The sequence below is a fragment of the Desmodus rotundus genome, chromosome 6, assembly GCF_022682495.2.
Source record: "Desmodus rotundus isolate HL8 chromosome 6, HLdesRot8A.1, whole genome shotgun sequence".
Classification (NCBI taxonomy): domain Eukaryota; kingdom Metazoa; phylum Chordata; class Mammalia; order Chiroptera; family Phyllostomidae; genus Desmodus; species Desmodus rotundus.
Genome location: NC_071392.1, coordinates 43,719,701 through 43,741,830, shown reverse-complemented (window position 1 = coordinate 43,741,830; position 22,130 = coordinate 43,719,701). Strand labels below are relative to the sequence as shown.

The window sequence follows — 22,130 nt, the reverse complement described above, 5'->3', positions numbered from 1 at the left end:
TGTTTGCAACTTATCTGCATTTAGTTCCTGAGGTGCACCAGATAGTTTCTATAACTTAGTAACTTCTGTTCATGTCTTCTGATAGTGTTACTCATACTTAGGGAAGATAGGAGAGAAGCAACCCAGAGAAGGAGGCAGAGATAAGGAAAGAATAAAGTGGGAGATAGCTGACAGGTGTCAGTCATGTGGAATAAATGCTACTAGTACTCTTTCCCCTGGCTTAATACAGTCTTTACCCTGTCATAGTAAGGAAGTAATCATCCTTAAAGGAGCAGTTATTACTAATTCAAAGCCCTTTTCACTGGGTCCTTAACTTTTACCCTCTCGGGTTCAGTCTGCAAGCTTTCAGCCACTTTTCCTACTTTGACTACTGGTCTTCAGCCATATGTTTTCAACTATCTGCTGATCTTAGGATGTTCCCCGGGCACTTCAGCTCTAACATTTCCATCTTTCTTCCCAAATAAATTTTTCCTCTTGTATATCCTATGTGATTAATGGTTCTACTAACCTTGCAGTATATCCATGAACTTTCATAAATACCTTTTCAAAAAACTTCTCTGAGTTCTCACATTTTCAAGATATCAAGTAATTTCATCTCCTTTGGTTTTTTCCCACATCTCTATGCTCAAGGGAGAGATAAAGGGAGCAATTGATAACTGTTTCAGTCACTTTTTTTCCCCAGGCAGAGGAGGTAATGAGTTTTCACTGCACCTTATATTTTTTGTTTTTACCCCTTCTCCTCTCCTGTATAATCCATTTTCCTCCCTCCCTCTGCCACTCTTAAATGATCTTTGTTTGGTATCTCATTCTGTTGGTCTCTTAATTTCTCTTAGAGTCATGTACAAAGAAAAGGGTCAGAAGATTGGGCTTCTAAGTCTTGGTAACTCTATGGAGTTTGTGTTCTAAATGTCTAGAAAGTGTTGGAGCTCTGTAAGAACATATGGGAAGTATAGTCTGTCTGTACCTTTTAGTAACCTTGCAGCAGAACATCAGGAAGGAGAAGGGCCTATTTGTGTAAGACAGAAACTTTCTAGGCTTTGATGAGTGTGTTAACAAGAAATCCTAATGGGCATTTTTTTTTTCCAAAAGAGTGGGCAGTTGGAGGTAATATGCAGAATTAAATTAAACTCAAATTCAGAAGGTCTGTAATCTCGTGCCATTTTTGCCTGTATCTGGCTGTGTGACCTTAAATAAATCATTTAGATCTTTTTATACTTCTGATTCCTTATTTCCAAAATTAGCATTTAGAATAGGGGATTTCTAAGGTCTTACACAGTTCTAAAAATTTCCAGTAAAACTGAGTAACTGTAATGTTAAGAATAACTTTTTTGGTACATTTTTTAAAACTTTTGTTTTTTGACGCACACGAAGTCAGTATACTAGTTTTATTTTTTCTTTCTTGCAAAACTGATACTCTGGAGAAAATTCGAGGGGACTTATTTAAGTATAACTAAATACAATTGTTTTTAATAATGTTCTGTGATAGACTTAATCTACATTGAGAACATTTTAATTTTGTGTGGTACTTACATTCGATTTGTACAATACCATTTCCTTTGGATAGCCATTTTTCATTCACTGGAGTCTCTGAAGGGAGTCCTCAAGCATTTGCCTATTAATAAAAAAAGTCTTATTTATTATTTTCTATGTCATATCTTAGGTATTGAGAAAAATTTAATTCCTGTAAATGAAGAACCTCAATTTTAGTCTTTTAGGTATTTACACGCTACATGATTACTAATATTTTTTCAGAGTATTTCAGTGGATGAAAGAGGTTACTTCTTTACTTTTTGTTCTTTATTTATACTTCTTCCATTATTTAGAATCTTGTATAAAGTTTTTCCTTTTTCCATATATTTTTATGTAACAAAGGCCCTATGTCTCCATTGTATATTAAAATAAATTTATCAGAGATATTTATGTGTGTATACTAATGGTAAAGTATTTGGGTAAACAAGACTATTAATACTAAGTTAAACCACTAAATGCAACTTAACCTAATAATTACTGAGGGTTTTTTTTAAAAAAAAACATATTATTAACCATAATAAAATGGGCAAAATTTTGATTCTAGATTTTGCTCAAACACCATTTAATTTTCATCAAGAATTATTTGATAAGTTAAAACATGTCTCTTAGAATTGTATTTGTATGACCTCAGAACCTATAAAATAAGCTAAAGTAGGACTCTGATTTATGTGTTTATTTTGTATGATGGATACTATATTTCTAAATTATTTATTGTAAAAATGAGGTGGCCATTAAAATTCATAGAAGTAACTATCAGATTTTATTAATCACTAGATCATAATTTCTATCAGTGACCCATCTAAAATAAGCAAAATCCATATAACACACTTCTCAATATTTTCTTAGCTCAAAGAAAACAAAGAATTCAATTGATAAATCAACTGAAACTGACAATGGCTATGTATCCCTTGATGGGAAAAAGACTGTTAAAAGCAGTGAAGATGGAGTACAAAGCCATGAACCTCAGTGTGAAACTATTCAACCAGAAGAGACAACTTGGAACAAAGGAACACTGAGAAACATCCCCAACAAAGTAAGTGTGATTTTTTAAAATAGTTTTCATGTGTAGTTTTACATTAGTTAATGGGAAATTACTTAAGACAGAGTGGTTTCCCTTGAACTATATGTTTTCTCCAGAATTTATTATGTGAGTCTTTACAAATCACACTGATGAAGCTGAAAATCGAATAAACATGAATAAACTTTTTTGCCAGTATAACTTAGTAGCTTCTTGAATTACTTAATGACTCAAATTTTTCTAAAATGTTAAAGCACTTTATAATATCATGGTTGATGCTTACCTTTTCTTGCCCTATTTTTGTAAGTGTAAGAATTTGTTTTAAATGGAACACCTAAATTATTCTAGAAATGGAACTAGGAATGCGATTTTCCATTCATGTTTTCCATAAGAAAATATTACCTTGTTTTTCCTGCCTTTATTACCTTTGGTATTAGTACACTTGTTTTTTTGTTTGTTTACTTTTCCAACATAAAAAATATATCTTGGGTTATTGTAACAAAGCCTAATATAATATCTCTATCTCTTTGTTTCACTGAATTTTTGTTGTTAAATAACTTATTTAAAAGCTGTTGTAGTAAAAAAAATGTGGTCAAATTAAAAGATGTTAACTGTTAGATTTAGGAATGTGAGCATGAACATTTGTATTGAAGAAAATAAATAAAGAAAAGAAGACTCTCTAATTTTGAATGAAGTATGTGTTGCTCCTTGACAGTACACATGTTTTCACTACCAGTAGCTATACAATAAATAGCATGGGACTGCAATGAAATATAGTCCCTTACTTGATTTTAGATTGTTGAAGCATTTAGCTCTCTGATAGTGTGAGCCTCACATCACTGTCATCTCTCAACAAATAAATTTTCAATCATTCAGCTTTCAAATACACTTTCAGGTATGTGTTAACTACTGAAGCTATATGAAAGTGTCAGTAACACTTATGTTCTGGAGTCTGTCAATTTTGGAATTTCTGATGGATGTCTCTTTCAAATTTATATGTTTAAAATGTCTAATATGTGCACACATTCAACTACCCTTCACCTCCTCCTGCTTCATAAGCCATTATTTAATCAGTGATGGTTTTATAATTGATCACATTATCAGTTTGTGAAAATAGTATAATTCATCTCAGGTCTCTCAGCTTTTTTAAATGGTCTCTGTTCTGCTTTTATCATATTTTATATATTTTTAATTTTGTAAGCTATTTCAAATCTTGTTGTGAACAGAAACATTATAGAACAATATTTGACAAATGGCTGTGGAATTACTCTTAAAATTAAAATACCAGTATAGCCACTGATTAAGATATTTTTTTTAGAAAATCAGGTAGTACATTTAATCACATGGAAATTTTTGAAGGTATTTCAAGCTGTCTGTGTGTATGAGGAAGGACCCAAAGAAACAGAATTTATTTATAAAAAATTGTGTATTTATTCTTACGTGTTTAAACTTCAGTCATATTCAAAGTACTCTCTGTATGATGCAGTACACCTATCAAGACTTTTTTCCACTGCTCAAAACAGTTTTTGAACTCGTTGATTTTGATGCCTTTTAGTGTTTATGCTGCTTTTTTCTTACGCCTCTTCCATATTAGCAAAACATTTCCCATGAGGACTCTTTTCACCCAGGGAAACAAAAAAAGTCTCTAAAGTCCGATTGGGTGAATAGGGAGGATAGGGCACAGGGGTCATGCCAGTTTTGGTCAAAAACTGCTGAACACTCAGTGTGGCGAGGGCAGGTATGCTCATAAATTGCCCATTATGAAATGGGCAAACGTGTTAAAGAGTCTTCAAAAAAAGTTCACTGAATTCACTGAAGCTCAACACCCCCTCTCACAACAGTGCCATCTGGTGCACTGATAGAGATGGGTTCCTTGACCATTCACCTAGTGGGGAAAGCCTGTACTACAATGGACCCACCCTCCAGAAGATAATTCCAGTTTTTTGGCTCCCCCTCATAAGTATGTATAATTTTAAATTTTGCACTTTTAAAAATACAGGGTAAGTCAGAAATTACCAATAACCCTCTTTTTGTATCTTCCATTTTAGGATACCCAAAGGACAAGGACAAATGTCTCTGATGAAGTCTCAAGCGAGGAAGGTCCTGAAACAGGATACCCATTACGCCATCATGTGGACAGGACTTCTGAGAGCATTCTTCGGAATAGGAAGTCACACCATTATAAGAAACATTACCCTAATGAGGTATATACTTTGGCCTTACATATGTACATATATGTATATATATTCTGTATTATTCTATATATTCTAATTTACAGCTTCTTTCAACAATTGAATATAATTATTAAAGTAACATATTTCCCATGAGTATCAATATCTTATTGTTATATGATCTGGATTTATAAAATAGCAGTTTTAGATTTACGTGTTGCACACATAATAAATAGCCACACATTTGTACTCATTTTGTATATTATCTCTGAAGGCTCGTACATTCAGTTTCTTGTCTACTTTTAAAGAAGCCTATTCTGAAGAGATAGTCTGTGAGCTCCTATGTTAGTCTTTCCCATAATTTGAAAGGCTGTATAACTATTTGATTATAGCAAAGTTGTTATTCTAAGTTCTTATGTTCTTATCACCAGTTATTAAGTTGCCCATACTATTAGATTCAATATTTTTCTTCTTTGATTCTATTTTTTATTCATATTTGTTTTTTCTAAACCCCTTTCTAACTTATCACATCTCTTGATGTTATCATATCTCTTGAAAGGAATTTAAATGGAAAAAGAGTTTTATTCAATTTTATTTTCAGTTTTTATTCTAAAGATAGAACATTTCATTATTTGACTTCCAAATAAATTAATTACTGTTTCTGTTACTTCTTTTTTTGGACTGTACTAGCTTTTTTTTGTTAATGATTTAGGGTTAAACTTTTGCAAAAATCAAATATGCTGATCTGGAATGTTGAATAATTAGGGTTTTAAGAAGTGAAGAGTTACTTGTTCTTTATATATTCTTCTTTGTGTTTTTATCTCTAGTTAATTTTCTGGTGACCAGATATTTTTCTTCTTCAGTAGCTGTCATTATACAGACACTCATGCCAGTGTGCCTGCTCTTTGTCTCTTCACCCACATCATCTGGTGTACTACTGTTCTATGTTCCAAAACTGGATAACCATGCTCGTGAAGTCCAAAATCTTACTGTACAGACAGAAAAGTCATTTGGCCCTGGAAGGAATTCAGGACCACTTATAGAAGATCTCCACTTTCCCATAGAATAAATTATTTGGCTTTACAGATACTTTTCTCACTCCATAATCTTTGCTGTTCTGGGCTTGCAGCTGTGGTTTGAACTGTTGAGATTCTTGAAGGGCAGGGCATTATCTACTAATTAACTTTTAAATACGTATGTTGCTTAAAATCTTCTAGATTTCATGCTTAAGTAAGGCTGTTAATTAGCTAGGAGGCATTGGTTGTTTTACATCTTTTTTTAATGATATAAAAGATTACATAAAAATAAAATCTAGTCTTCAAATTCTTCATCTGTAAGTTAAGGAAATTTAGAATATTTAAAAAGCTGCATTCAGTTCCAAAATATTTTGACTCAAGTCAAACCAACTTCAAAGAGTATTTTACATAAAGCAAAACAAAACCTCCTTTAAGTAAAATAGAGACAGGATATCTGTATTGTTGTTTTGTATTTTTATGTATATATTACCATACTGTCCTCAAATTGCTGGTGATAATTTTTATTTAAAGATGAGGCACAAATAAATTATTTGTGGAAGCACTTTGTGTGTGAGATCTATAAATAAGTGATCACTATAGATCTACATTTTTAGGGGCATTTGAGTTTTCAAGAAAAATCATCCAGTCTTTGGTCCATGGGAATGCCAGATATTATACTAGGCTACCAATGTGTTTAGCACCAAGGGGTTTGAGCATGAGGTGGTGATCTTATCATTCAGTGTGTCAACTTTTACTCAGCCCCCTTTCCATCACCCCTCACCTCCCACCCCTAACCCAGTTTCTTTCCTTTTTCTCCTATTTCTATATCTGGTTGGCTTCTTTCAGTCACCTGTTGGGAAGATGATGGAATTACATGATTATCTGGGATATAAAAGGTATCCTTGGGAATTGTGATAGCTTAGAAGCATTTGTCTTATTTTCTATTCTGTCCTGCTTTTAACTCTACAAGTGTCTTTTAATATTTATTCTCTATTGTAGATAAGATTTTCAATAAAGGTAGCATTTGATGGAAAACAATGAAGAGAATATGGGCTTGGAATCAAATTATTTAAGTGACTTTGGAAAAATTATTTAACTTCTCTGAGTCTCAGTTTCTGCCAATATAATGGAGAGAGGAGAACAGCAGCATCAGATTGTTAGGATTAAATAAGATTATGCATAATTGCCTGACACAAAGCCCTCATGTTATAAATGCTTATTCCTTTCAAATAAATAATCCTTCTCTTAATTTGATTATATGCTGTTGTAGCTATCTAAAGATTTGAAATAAGCAGAGCAAATTAAATTAAATGCTCTATTAATTTGAGCTGTTTTCTTTAACTCTATAATTTCCTATTTTTAGTCTTTATTCAGCAGTTTGTAATGAAATTCCAAATGGCCATTTATTGCCTAAATATTGCAGGTAAAATACTGTTTGAAATGTAAGCTATTATAGGCAATAATTTTTACATTATACATTCATAAATGGCCACACTTATTAATCAGTATTCGGCAAAATACTTCTATAAGGAATTATAGGTATTTTCTTATTCCTGAAATCACACATTAGTGTCAGTTAAACAGTCATTGGGCATTTAATCTGTTCCTTATTTATGTATCTGATTAGCAAGTCTGCATCAGAAATTGGCAATAGATAATAAGCTAGCTTTATAAAAAATTTTAAGCAATTACTGATTGCTTAATACATTCTGTGCCTTGTTATCTTATGAAAACTGTTGTGAAGAAAATTGCTTATGCTTCAATTATTCTGCTTGATAGTGAATCAGAAATGTTTTTAGAGGGTTTTTTTTGTAAAAAAAAAAAAACACTCTGGTTTTTACCCTTTTTCTCTGAAATTTTTTCTTTTTATTTATTTATTCATTTTCTCATTCAGTTCTTTCAAAATAATTTTATTTATCTCTCAACCCTCCCACAAATATTCTTTCACATTGAATATACATAGTGCCCCATTCTAATATTTATATGTTAATTATCAATAATATATCTAATTTATTAAAGATATTACCTATCGTAAGGATGGTTTCTGTCTTTGATGTACATATAGTGTATTTGGGAGTTACAATTTGAGAATATGAAATACATGAACATTTAATTAACAGATAATATTGTAGATGTTGGATAATAAGACAGAATTTATTGTCAAATGAATATAATAATTCACTTCAAGGACAAAGTGTTCACTCTGAATTGAGGGCTTTAAAATAACATTTGTTGAACCCCAGGTTCATACATGTTTGTCTTAAAAGCTATAGTGCTCATTTAATTTTCAATATCTTTTTAAGGTAGGTAGTTTATTCCCCATTGGTATCAGTAGATGACTAAACTAAGGCTCAGAAACAAGGTAAGCCATCTAGAAAGGGGTAGAGATGGTAATTTCCTGACACTTTGCTGAGTAGGCTTTAAAGGAGAGTAGAATTCATAATGAGAGGTAGGAGCATACTCAGAGGCTGCAGTGGCAAAGAACAAGCTGTGTTTAGGAGTTAGGGAGTAGCCCACTGTCACTGGAGGAGAAGACTGTGGTACAGAGAAGTGGAAAACAAAGTCCAAAAGTAGCCATTTGAAGGCAAGCATGCGAGGTGAAGGAATTTGAATTTTATCCAGGAGAGCAGCAGTAGGAAGCCACAGAAGGGTTTTGGTCAGAGGAGTGAAAGAACAGCTAGCTGTACTTGAGGAAGGTTTGTCTGGAAAGAGGGAAGGCCTTTTAGATAGGGGTCACTTAGGAGGCTTTCATAGCAAACAAAGTATGAATGATATCTGGTGACAGCATGGAAAAGAGAAAAGAGATAATTATAAAACATTTTAAAGGTGGAATTGACAAATCTTACTGACAGGATAGCTAAAAAACAAATCTAAAATTTCAGCACACTTCGATATAAGGATGGCTATTATTCTTTATCCTGTACAAGGTATTTTGAATTCATTTAAAATTTTACTTTATTTATTGTGTACATTAAAAAACTCCTAAGAAAAAAATAAATTGATTAGAAATTATTTAACTTGTGTCTTTTAGTTTTTCACTTTTATATCATAGACTATCTCAAAAACATGAACTGACATTTATCTTTGTGGTATAGATTATATGTTAATTTTATGTCAGTTTATAGAACCTGCTGTTTGAGAAACAAAACAATAGATAAGGAAATCTATTGTTGTTAAAAAAAAAAGACTAAGAAAACTCCATTAAACACATCAATTACAGTGGGTAATTATGCAGTCCATATCAATTTAGGCTAGTCTTTGCCTACCTGAATTCTGAACTTTGTATAAAGTTTAAGAGAAGGCCTAGTCTTTGCATGCAAAATAACACTTGAGCTGAAATGTGAAATTTTGATATGAGGAAATTTTGTTACTCCTTAAAAACTAATTTGCATTTTTAATGTTTTGCTACCTATTTCACTGTCACTTGACAGTGTATTTGTTGTTTTAGCAAAAACGTAGCAATTTATGGTTCCAGTAGAATCCTTTGAATTGGAAAGGGTACATAAATTGTATTAATGTCAAAGAATATCTTGATTTCAGGATGCCCCTAAATCGGGTACTAGTTGCAGCTCTCGCTGTTCAAGTTCCAGACAGGATTCTGAGAGCACAAGGCCAGAATCTGAAACAGAAGATGTATTATGGGAAGACTTGTTACATTGTGCAGAATGCCGATCATCTTGTACCAGTGAGACAGATATGGAAAATCCTCATATTAATCCATGTGTGAAAAAAGAATATAGAGACGATCCTTTTCACCAGGTTGGTTTACAGTGTTGGATTATGTGGGGCTATTTGTCCATCTCCTTTGAATAAATGTACAAATTTTATAGAAGTAAAGAAAAAGCTTACATTCAATTAAGATAATAGTCCTATAATTTTTTTTTTTTAACTGTGAGCTGTGGTCTGACTTCATTGGAACATAGAATCTCAGTATTTATGTTGTGGTTGTATTTTCACTTTGCAGACATACGTCCCTGAAAAGCTCTTGGTAAATGGAGTTTTATAAGTCCAGTTGTGTTTTAGGTGCACTAGTCTTTTTCTCAACATACTTCATGATCAGATTTAACTACACCTGGGGCCTTAGCTTTACCTATAAGATTATAATTCACAAAGGTATATTTCATGAATGTCAGATTTGTATCTCCAAGTGCCTATAGTAATGCTGTCTAATAGAAATATAATGAGAGTCACATATGTAATTAAAATTTTTCTGGTAGCCTCATTAAAGATATTTAAAAAGATGAAATTAATTTTAATATCCTTTCTTTAATCCAGTATATTCAAAATATCACTTCAACATATAACTAATATAAAAAATATTAATGAAATAGGTTTATTTTTTATACTGTCTTCAAAATATATTGTGAACACGTAGAGCACATCTCATGTGGACTAGCCTCATTTCATGTGCTCAGTAGCCACATGGGAGTAGGGTATACCATCTCGGACAACACAGGTCTATGGGACATCTTCCTTTGAATGACCCAGCAGTACCTCAGATTTAACCAAACACACCATCTTCCCCTATAAATCTGTTTTTCTAACAGTACTCAAACTCATGATGAATGACATCTCCATCCATCCACTCACTTGTCCAGAAACCTGGTAGTCATTTAAAATCCTCACTCTTCCTTACATTCTTCTTTCTCTTATTCAAGTCCTCCTGAAATCCTAACTTATAAAACCAGCAAGTAAACTCTTAGAAAACCAGAGATCGAGAGGAACTTCCTTAATCTGATCAAAGTTAGCTATCAAAGAACTTTCTAAAACCCTTCATATTTAATGATGAAATTTTAGGAGCATTATCACTGCTTTTTCTATCAAAATTCTACCAGTATGTTTGTCTGTTTTCAGTTGGACTTGGATTTAGAAGTTCACATTAAAAAACAAAATGTGTCAATAGCAGGAGCGTTTTTGAAGACCTACAGGGACTTTCTATACTGGATGTAAAAATTTACTTTAATGGTGTAATAATTAAGATAATATGGTATAGGCACTGGCTGGTGTCACTCAGTTGCCTGGAGAGTCATCCTGTAGCCTAATGGTTGTAGGTTCAATTCCCAGTCAGGGCATGTACCTAGGTTGCAGGTTTGTTCCCGGTCTAGGTGTGTACAGTCCCCAATTCAGGTGTGTGCAGGAGGCAGCTAGTCAATGCTTCTCTCTTGCATCAATTTCTCTCCCTTCTTTTCTCTCTAAAAAGCAAAGAAAAACTATCCTCAGGTGAGGATTAAGAAAAAAGATAGAATGATGTAGGTGTATGCTATAGACTGAATGTTTGTGTCCCCACCAAAATATATATGTTGAAACAATCCCCAATATGATCATATTTGGAGATGGGGTCTTTGGGGGGTAATTAGGCCATTGAGGGGAGCCCTCATAAATAGGATTAGTGCCATAATTAAAGAGGCCCCAGAGAGCTGCCTTGCCCCTTTCACCATGTGAGAGTATAGCAAAAAGAGGGCAGATCTCACCAGACACCGAATCTGTTGACACCTTGATCTGTAGACTTTGCAGCCTCCAGAACTGTGAGAAATAGATTTCTGTTGTTTCTAAGCCATCCAGTCTATGGTATTTTGTTATAGCAGCCTGAAACAGACTAAGACAGCATATAAACAAATAAACTGATGGGTCAGAATAGAAAACTCAGAAATAGATATATTCTTATATGGATCCCTAACATATGGCATAAGTAGTATTACAAATCAGTGGGAAAAGGATGTACTATTCAGTATATGGTTGTGGGTCAAATGATTATCCATACATGAAAATTTATTCCAGATAGTTCCTAAAAGAAAAAAAAAATCTAAATATGAAGAAGCAAAACTTTAAAATACTTAGAAGAAAGTGTAGGAGAAAAATCTTTGTTTCTTCAGGTATGAGAAGAACTTTTTAAACAATACAGAAAGTACAAGCAAACATCAAAAATTAGGGGATTGACACATTTTGAATATCTTAAAATGTAAAACTTTGAGCTACAAATTAAGCCATAAATATTTTTAAAAGACAAGCCACACATAGTGATAGAAGATAATCCCAACACATAAACTATCAAAGTCTTACTGTACAGAGCACACAAAGAACTTCAACAGATGAACAAGTAAAAGACAAATGACTCAGAAAAATGGACAAAGGATGTGAACAGGTTATTCCCCTAGAGGGCTAATATATAATAAGTAAAAATGGTCAGCCTTCTTAGTAATCAGGGAAATGTAAACTAGAATGAGATACAATTTCATATTGATCAGATTGTCAAAAATTATTTAATCTGATAAATTTCAGTATTGGCAAGAATGTGAAGAAAGAATCATTCAGTGCTGATGTTAATTATGAATTTGTACAATTACTTTGGAAAGCAGTTTATCATTATGTAGTAAAATTGAAGGCCTTCATACTCTAGGACTCTTTCATCTCTAAGGAAAACTTAGAAGATGGGCACAAGGAAACATATCAAAATTTTTATGTGTATGATGTTGCATTGTGTATGATACTGAAAAATGAAAAATAATGTAGTAGCCAACAACAGAATTAATGCATCATGGTTATATGATAAAACAATATAGCAGTGAAACTGAATGAAAGCTTTATATATCAAAAGGAATAAATCTTGTGAATTTTGAGTGAAAAAAGCAAGTTGCAGAAATATACATACAGTATACCATTTATAAAAAGTTTTAAAACATGCAAGGCTATATTATATATTATTATGGATAAAACCATATGTAGTAAGAGTATAAAAACATACAAGGGAATAGTAAACAAACTTAGGGTAATAAATCTGGGGAATAAAAGGAGGGAATGAGGTACAAAGTGAGTTTCAATTTTCCCTGTAACATTTTTTAATTAAAATATCTGGAGCAAATAAGAGGGAAAGTTAAAATATGATAAAACTGACTGGTATTACTCTATCTGGATGAAATGTTCCATTTTAAAATATATACCTTAGTTTTGGCATCGGTTAAAGGAAAGTGTCAGGGAAAGAAGTTCTGCTATAGGGAGGTGACTGAGAATGAGGAATGAGGTTCAAGAAGTAGGGTTGGGAAAGTTTGGGAAAAAGGAAGTACTAGTTAGATGAGGAAATAGAGTTTTAGTCGCCACCCCCCTCCCAAAGATGTGAAATATTTGAGCACATATGTACATAGGAGAAAACTAGTAGGGAAGAATTGAAGAGTTACCAGAGTCAAAATTGAATGATGTTAGGATTCTGGAGGGAAAGCATAATTAGGAAGCTTAAATTTCTCTTCAGCAGGAAGAGGAATACATCTTCTGTTGAAGTAGAAGGAGAAGGAAAAGTGTATGAAGCAAGTAAGATGATGAGAGAGTTACCTCCTGATGATCTCTATTCTGTGCAGGAGTTTAGTGGGTCTATTAACAATAGGTGGATGATAGGATAGGGGATTGGTGGATGATGAAGGCTTGAAGTTATCATTTGAGGGAAATGGAGATAGTGGAGAGAGAGTATGTGTGTCCATGTAGTCAATGCCAATTTAAAAAGTCACAGTGTCATATTGTTGAGGGTCCAGTGAGAATCTGAAACCATGAATTTGTAATTGCTCATTCCACACAGTTGTGTGATATTCTCTAGAATATAGTCATACTAATCGTAACAGCAAACATTTAATAAGCATTTACTATATGCCAGGTACAGTGGAACATAATCTAGATTCATTATCTCATGTAATCCTCACAACCTATGACAGTGTGGTTTATTTTTTATTTTATAGATGAGAAATTTGAGGCCCAGAATTAAATAAGGCACCCAAAGTCACACAGCATAGGTGCTCACTAAATAAATAGCTGTTGTTCAAGAGACAGGAGAGGGGATGATATACTGATTCAAATAATGGATGTGCTAAAAGTCTAGACATGTTAGATTGAGAAGGAAATGAAACCAAGAAGAGATTGGTAGGTTGAAGGATAGGTGTGTTCAAGGAAACAAGTGTTTTGGAATTGAAGGTTTGAGAGACCTGGTAAGATCAGAGGTGTGGTTAAAGACTCATTTTAGAAGTAAAAAAATTCTGTGTGATGACAAGGTCAAGGTTGTGGCCATGGCAATAGCTAAAGTTCTTTGGAATTTAAGAAGTGAAAAGGCAATGAACAATTAATCAGTGAGAATAGGGTTGATCCATGAGGATGAATGTGCAGTTATTTGCATTTCATCCGAGTCACTGAGGATAACACCTGGAATTGAGGTTTAAGAAAATGCCTGTGAACTCTTTTCCCAGAGATACCATAAGCTGCACAGAAGCAGGGACCATGTGTTCTTTTGCTCATTGTTGTATCATACAGTGCCTGGTATACATAGTAGGTGTTTGATAAATATAAGTTGAGTGAATGAATGAAATGAAATAAAAATTTTTAAAAGCATGCTAATTAGGCCTTTCCTAAATGATTAATAATTGCTTTTAATGAATCCTATACAGAACAAACTTTCCCTAAATCTTTCACATCATCCCGCCTCTTTTTTGGTAAGATAAAGATTTTAATGTTCTATGTTCCATATCTAATTATAAAACTCTAGTTTTCCATTGGTTTTGCTTTGGGATGAAAGACTTGATTTTTTATACACATTTGTTATTCTCAGACTTCTGAAAAATAAGCCCAAGTTTTAGTTTTAATAGTAGCCATGTAATGGAAATTAGCCCTCTTTAATGAAAAGCTGCCAGGTTTTTTTTCTTACTGGGTTTGGAGGGCCCTTTTTAGTTTCTCATAAAGACTGAAAAATCCCTCATGAAGAAACACTGAGCTTTTGAATCAGTGTACTCTAGTCAAATTTGTAGTTTTGTTTTATTTTCTTTTTAAATAGTAACTCAAACATTTCTGTAGGGGAAAATTTGTAGTTTTGTTTTGTTTTGTTTTCTTTTTAAATAGTAACGGAAACATTTCTATAGGAGAAAATTTTCCTCCTCTAGTAATGGCTGAATATATAATAAAATAAAAAGCCATATTTAAGTGAAATTCATCTTTCAGTAGGAAAAGCCAGATTTTAATGGAGACAGCTCCCACAGGTAGAAACTGCAGTAAAGCAGTTGTCATGGTGAATTTATTTGAAATAAAATCTGCCACCATTTAAGTGTTACGGTTTTCAGGCAATTTTGGTTGAACAAGGAGCAAAGTAGTTAAGATTTTGAATGAGGATAAAAACAATCATTAAAAGAGTTTCAAATTTCAGTTTGAACAACATACAAAGAAGACCTATGTGATAAAATTATAAAACGGTATTATTTGTTCCTATGCTTCCTCTGAGCCTTTAAAAAAAATGTTTTATGTAATACTGCTCTCCATACATTTAGGCAGTACATGTTTCAACAAGACATTTTCAGACTGATACATACACTTGACAAACACACACACAGATGTGTATTTGACAAATACACAGGCATAGGGTTTTTTAATTAAATAACTTTTAAAGTCACCAGTTTCTAGTTGCTCTCTTATTTAATGCCTTTTTTTGGCTTTTTAGAAATGGGAAAATGATTAACAAATCTAGTTAGAGTAACTGGGAAGTTACTTAGGCAAAATGAGTATGGTTGTAAGGAGAGTGAAGAACTTCTTGATTTTCTGTAAATGGACCTTTATGGAATTGATATTCCTTGCTTCATGTAATTGGAAAAACCTTTAATTCACTGTTACAGACTGAATTAAAAGAAAGGGAGGAAGGAAAGGAGAGACGGTGGGGAGAGAGATAGACTGACTGTGTCAGTGGTTGAAATCTGTGGTTGGTTAACTACCAGTATCTCATAGCTCTTAAGGCTCTCCAGTAGTGAAGTATATACCATTAAGGCTAATATATATTAAAATACCATGTCCTTGGGGCCCTGGCTAGGTAGCTCAGTTGATTAGAGCATTGGAGCATTGTCCTGATATGCCAAGGTTGCGGGTTCAATCCCCTTTCAGGGTACATACAAGAATCAACCAGTGAATGTAATGTGTAAATAAGTGGAACAATAAATTGATGTTTTTCTCTTTGTCCTTTCCTCTCTCTCTCTCTCTTAAATCAATAAAAAAATTAAGACACTCTGTCTTTGGGAAAGATAAATGTTTAGAAGAAACCTCTTGATAGTCAAATAGCTACATGCAAAAGAGCTTTGCCAATAGCATGACTACTGGCATTGTGGTTTGCCTGTAATTATTCCTCAGTTTTTATGCTGTTTATAGTAAACATGGTATATATAGCTTTACATAAATGAAATTAATGAGGTCAGAATAATAATTTCCCTTGCCTGCTTTCTTACATATTGCTGAATTATTATTTTATACCTTTAATTGTAATGAATCAGTGCAACTCTACACCCCCTAGAGGAAAATATATTCCTTAAATTTACAGAAACAGCCCTGGCTGGTATGGCTCAATGGATTGAGTGCCGGCCTGCAAACCAAAGGGTTGCAGGGTCGATTCCCAGTCAGGGCACATGTGTGGGTTGGGGGCCAGGTCCCCAGTAAGGAGTGCATCAGAGGCAACTATACATTGATGTTTCTGTCCCTCTCTTCCTCCCTTCCCCTTTCTCTAAAAATAAATAAATACAATTTTTAAAAAAAATTACAGAAACATGTCTTAAACCTATTTTAATCATCTTTGGTCCTCCAGAGAATAAGTAAAAGTAGAAATGATTATTCTGTTCATTATTAGAAGTCCTTTTAATGAAATATGTTATAAAATCAGTGTAGAAATACTATAATGTCAGCAAAGAAATTCATCCCATTCTGGGTCTAATCTTTTAGCGTTACTTCTGTCAGTATCTGATAATGTAAAGATTATTGTTTCACTAATTGTGTTACTATCTTTAATCCCCAGCTATCCTGTTTTGAACTTTATTCCTTTAATTATATATCTAAAGCAAACAAAAAACTAACATAAGCATCTGATCCTTTGTATTAAAGCTTTCGATTTTTCATTTTTACCTTTTTTTTTAATTCCTTGAAACTTTGAGAAACACTTTATATTACTTGGGAGAGTACTTCTAGTTCTGTGTGCTTCAGTTTGTAGTATTTGCTCTGAGGAAAAGAAAGTTAAATTGATCCTTTAGAGAAATAATAGAGTAAAGTATCAGAGAAGTAAGTCAAATGTTAGGGTAGGTGTATGAAGAAGAGTGTTTTTCAGGATGATATTGTATCACTATTTAGTCTCTCAAAGAAGTTCACATCTCAGTTGTCATATTTTTTTGTATTGAATGATCATAAGTGAACAATCAGTAATATGAACAGTGTGTTACTCGTTTGTCTTTGAACATTAGTAGCTGTGTCACAACTAAGCTCATTAGAGCTTAGAACATTGTGAACATTAGATCACAACTAAGTGCTTTTGCTGACACATTTTAGAGTATTTTTGAACATGTTGCCTAATATGTTACGGAAAGTTCTTAACATGTTTTTATAACTATAATATCTTAAGAAAAAATTTTAGTGTCATTGAATTCTGTGTGTATAGATACATACATAGCTATGTATAGTTACATATGTTCTATTTATAAAATACAAATGCATTCACCTATTTCTGTTTTTAATATAGTTAAAATTGTGTGTGTATATATATGTATATACAAGCATATGTGTTGTTTGTGAAATGAGATTAACGTATTCACCAATTTCTATTTATTTTTTATAGAGTCATTTGCCCTGGCTCCACAACTCCCACCCGGGATTAGAAAAAATAAGTGCTATAGTATGGGAAGGCAATGACTGTAAGAAAGCAGATATGTCTGTACTTGAAATCAGTGGAATGATAATGAACCGAGTGAGTTTTTAAATTTTTATTCTTTTAGTTCAAAGATAAACCGGTGATTATTAATATTAATATATTAATTAAGTACTGGAATGTTATGCTTATAACCTACTCACCTCATTTATCCAACCTGAAAAAAAAGTTATTTGTAGTTGACTTTGTCATTGATTTAAACAGTGAGTTGTCAGCAAACCACTCTCATCTTTTATCATTTTCATTCTTGTGACCAAGAATAGATACAATCTAAAATTTTCTTGTTTTATATTATTCTTTCTTTTGCTTTCAGTGGATTAAACTGAGGAGCTGCTAGATATTTAGAAGTTTTGATGAAGATTTATTTTTCTTTATCATCTCTCCTGGCTCATTTATTTATTAATGCCCAGACATAAAAAAAAATTCAAAGAAGAAAATTCATATTGATACTTGCTTGCCTAGTTAAATATATAGAAGAAATTCAGCTAAGGGTAAACATCTTGAGTAGTTGAAAGTAGAGTACAAATACTGTGGATTTTAATTTCAGTTTCTATTACAATTGTTTTTTTTATCAGATCATTGCTACTTTTAAATTTTTACCTGATTCCACTGGACAACTAGTCGCGATTTAACTTCCATTTCTAAATTTCATATGTGTTGTTATGCCAGAACTGTTGTACACACTTTACATAGGACCAGAATTAAAATAACTGAGTGTGGAAATTGACCTACTTCCTCTTTCATACCTCACTGTAAGCAAATGAAAAACTATCAACAAGGAATCTCTAGTTGGTGCTCTACATCTTTAACTATTGGTGAACTTAGCAACTCACTTACATAATATATAAAATGATTAAAAAGTTAGCTAGATGATACTTAAGGTTTTTTCCAAGTTCTGCCATTCTTATATTTTCAAATGATTTAATTTCTAGTTTCCTTTTTTATAATTACCCTACCCTGTTTTCCCCTCTCATTTAATCGTCCCCTTTCTACCATTTTTTCTCTTCTCAAATGGTTTTAGAATTTAAGGAGAAATCCATATGTATTGAACTCTTTGAAGAAAACACAAATTTCAAATGTATCAAATAAATACAGAACTAATTTAAGTGGATATGAGATCTCATTCTTACTAATATTGCAGAGTTTGTGAGTGTTTCTAACTTTTGAAATAATGAGATACATAGAATTTTTTTAACATCTGGGTAAGACCAAGATGGTTCATCCTTTTTTCATCTACTCAATGAATTAGAGATCTGATAATGAACTGTTTTTAAAAACTGAAGAAATAATGACTTACGTTTTACATGTAATAGGCTCTCAAACTTTGAGTAAATTTAAATTTTATTATTCTTGTATTAAAACTAATGTATTTTAACAAACTGATTTAATATTGCTATAACTAAAATCATGCTTTAATAGGAATTCATTTTACTGTAGGTAAATTTGTGTAAGTTTTTTTTCTTTTCTCTCTCTAAAGGTGAATAGCCATATACCAGGAATAGGATACCAGATTTTTGGAAATGCAATCTCTGTCATCCTGGGTTTAACTCCCTTTGTTTTCCGACTCTCCCAAGCTACAGACTTGGAACAACTCACAGCACATTCTGCTTCAGAACTTTATCTGATTGCATTCGGTTCTAATGAAGATGTCATAGTTTTTTCTATGGTTATTATAAGTTTTGTGGTTCGTGTGTCTCTTGTGTGGATTTTCTTTTTTTTGCTCTGTGTAGCAGAAAGAACTTATAAACAGGTGGGTATATTATAGACTTCTGAATAGAGAATAATTTATCCTTTTCCCAATATTCAAAGTATTCCTGAAATATCTTAGTATTTCATTAAATCATTTTGATCTGCTAATTCATTTCTTGTTTTGTTTTTGTAGTACTTAACCAAATAAAATCATAACAATCCACATTTTGTAATCTACTTCAAAATTAATCCTTATCTTTATCTTTTTTAGCGCTTACTTTTTGCAAAACTCTTTGGACATTTAACATCAGCAAGGCGGGCTCGAAAATCTGAAGTTCCTCATTTCCGGTTGAAAAAAGTACAAAATATAAAAATGTGGCTATCTCTTCGGTCCTATCTTAAGGTATAATAATAGTGATATAAGTACTCTTAATGTGCTGGCTCCCTCTCAGAGTTCCCCTTTCTTTGTCAATATGAAAGTGTGTCTAGATGTGTACTCACATAATGCTGTGGGGCCATACTTAGTATTTTTTGTGCTCCATATGCAGAAATCCAAAGTAAATGTTTAACTGGTTCTTTGTAATAAAACACCTGAAGTCTAAAAGGTGTAAATGCATTCGAACTAGATGATTCAAGATCAGATTGTCCTAAATTTATCTTTGTTCATATATCTCACCTTTTGTTTCTACCTGGGATGGTTATCATGAGCCAGCAGAGGGAGCCCACTGCTTAAAAAAGAATCTAAAAAAAATAATCTGAAATCAGAGTCCTCTCAGTGAAGTGACCTATTACTATTTAAAAATATTAGCTTGCCATTCTAAGGCATTCTTTTAATGCTGTACTTTTTCTTTAATCTTTTTAAATAACTTTCCTAATTATGGAAGTAAGATATTAAAAAAAACCTCAGGTGGGGAATGGGAGACTTCTTAATTTTGAGAAAATACTTCTGACAATTATTTCTTTGTTGCCTAAAGTAGCAATGAATTTCATTATGTAAGGAGTTGACCAAATATCCTCCAACATACCTAGATCTTTTTTTTTTTAAATATATGCACACAGTTTTATATATAATGCAGCATCACACCATGTAGGGCATTTACTCTTATACATTCAGATATGTTTGAAACACTTGTTAAGGCTACAAAACAGAACATAGAAAAATAAACAGGAATATATTCAACACTTACAAAAAGTGATATGATAAAGATATAAAGTACTATTTCCTTTCAACACTTCAAAAGATATATATACTTTTTTCTTTTACAAGTAACATCACGAATGATCACATCTTCACATGCTTTTAAGTATTATTTGTACTCAGTGTAAGGCTATTATCATTTTTCATACTTATATTTTTTTCTAGCTCTGTAACAACGCAATTTTAATCCATTCAAGTAAATTCAACCCCGAAGTTGCTGTTTCCCAGCATTAAGTCATGCACCCGCCCCTCTTCTAGATTTTCTAAAATTTATTTCAGGGGGAAACAAATCCCAATTAGTGGGAGAGTAAAAGGCTGACACTAGTAGCAAAACCTTAGTTCTTTGAAACTGACATGCTGGAACTAAGCCATTATTATTAAACAAAAATAGCATTTAGACATTAAATAAGAAGCAAAATATAGTAAACAGAAATAGTGTAGCCAAATATGCATTCTCTTCAGCTACACTAAAAATGGACCTTGCTTAGTACCCACAAGTGAAAGACTATGGTTCCCTCATCTAAAACTAAAGGTAAAATAAATGAGACATAAATAAATATTGCTAGTTTCTAGGATGGCTGAATGTTTTCTAAACCAGAAGTGGTCAGAAAGGAACTTTATTGCACCAAGTCAAAAAATATGGAACGCTTCACGAATTTGCGTGTCATCCTTGCGCAGGGGCCATGCTAATCTTCTCTGTATCGTTCCAATTTTAGTATATGTGCTGCCGAAGCGAGCACCATACCTAGATCTTTAATGCTTTTTTATTTTGAAGTAACAGTGAAAGAAGTGAAAAAAAGTTTGCACTCTTTGTCTACCCTTCTATTTAAAATATTCATTGTTGTGCTTATATAACTTGTTAAGTTCAACTAACAGTCTCCATTGGGAAATGCTACAAACTGGCATAGATTATTTTTTCTTACTGTGACATTTCTGTTATACGGAGGGATGAATAAGTCTTCATTGCATGACTTAACAAGAAGCCATCCCAATTTCCCTTCTTTATCAACTCTACATAGTATTGCATTCTTTTGTATGTTGCTTAATTTATTCAGAAAACATTAATTTAATGTTAACCACGTGCCATCCACTGTCCATGAGATGATATTCCTTACCCTTACACTTCAGTGACATTAAACACCAGACCTAGAATTATCCTTGGAATTTACTTCCCTCTTTTGCATTTCCAACATCCAGTTTATCACCAATTTCCACCCTTTTCTGTTTCCATAATATGTCTTGAATTCATTTCAGTATTTGTATTTGTCTCTATTTCCACCACCCTAATTGGAACCAATTTAGACTACTGCAGTTGCCTCTTAACTGGCCTCCCAGTGTTCATATTTCCTCCTTCCAATACTTTCTTCAGTCTGCCGCCAAAGATCTTTTTAAAATGTAGATTTGACCATATAATTTGAAAACTTTGTGAAGGTTCTCCATTGCTCTTAGGATAAAGAACACAGTGTAACAGGGCTTATAATGCCCTTCATGACCTAGCTCTTGCTAGTAGCCTGTCTTTTCTTGTCTAATTTTGAAACACTTTTCTCTGTACATTCCAGCCACACGGACTACTTCAGTTCTTTGAATGCAGTACAGTTTTTCCTGTTCTGTGCTCTTGCAAATGCTCTTCCTTCTGCCAAGAATATTACCATGTGCCATCTTACCCCTGCACCTAGTTTGGTATAAATACCACTAGGAAGATCTTCCTAGGCCCACATAATCTTATATTGGGAGTTAGGGTTGGCCTGGGAAGATCTCTCTAAGGAGTGACTCCCTACCAGTTTTCTCAAAGCAACCTATACTTTTCCTTCATAGC

At 32.9% G+C, this 22,130-nt stretch overlaps 1 protein-coding gene and 1 non-coding gene across 7 annotated transcripts in view; one reads left to right on the top strand and one right to left on the bottom strand.

Moving 5' to 3' along the window:
* PHTF2 (putative homeodomain transcription factor 2) overlaps positions 1-22,130 on the top strand; it is a 130,405-nt gene that overhangs the window by 93,273 nt on the left and 15,002 nt on the right. For 4 of the 6 annotated variants that reach the window (XM_024558998.4, XM_045194011.2, XM_045193997.2 and 1 more), the window contains 6 exons: positions 2,377-2,563; positions 4,597-4,752; positions 9,276-9,494; positions 17,338-17,466; positions 18,905-19,177; positions 19,388-19,519. In XM_024558998.4, the coding sequence (XP_024414766.2) occupies positions 2,377-2,563; positions 4,597-4,752; positions 9,276-9,494; positions 17,338-17,466; positions 18,905-19,177; positions 19,388-19,519 (1,096 nt within the window). Of the gene's footprint in view, positions 1-2,376; positions 2,564-4,596; positions 4,753-9,275; positions 9,495-17,337; positions 17,467-18,904; positions 19,178-19,387; positions 19,520-22,130 lie in introns of those variants that run through there. The other 2 variants (XM_045194006.3, XM_053926601.1) reach the window with 2 other exon arrangements.
* On the bottom strand, positions 20,948-21,054 carry LOC112303642 (U6 spliceosomal RNA). Its single transcript, XR_002974672.2, has one exon. It is a non-coding gene; the product is annotated as a U6 spliceosomal RNA (small nuclear RNA).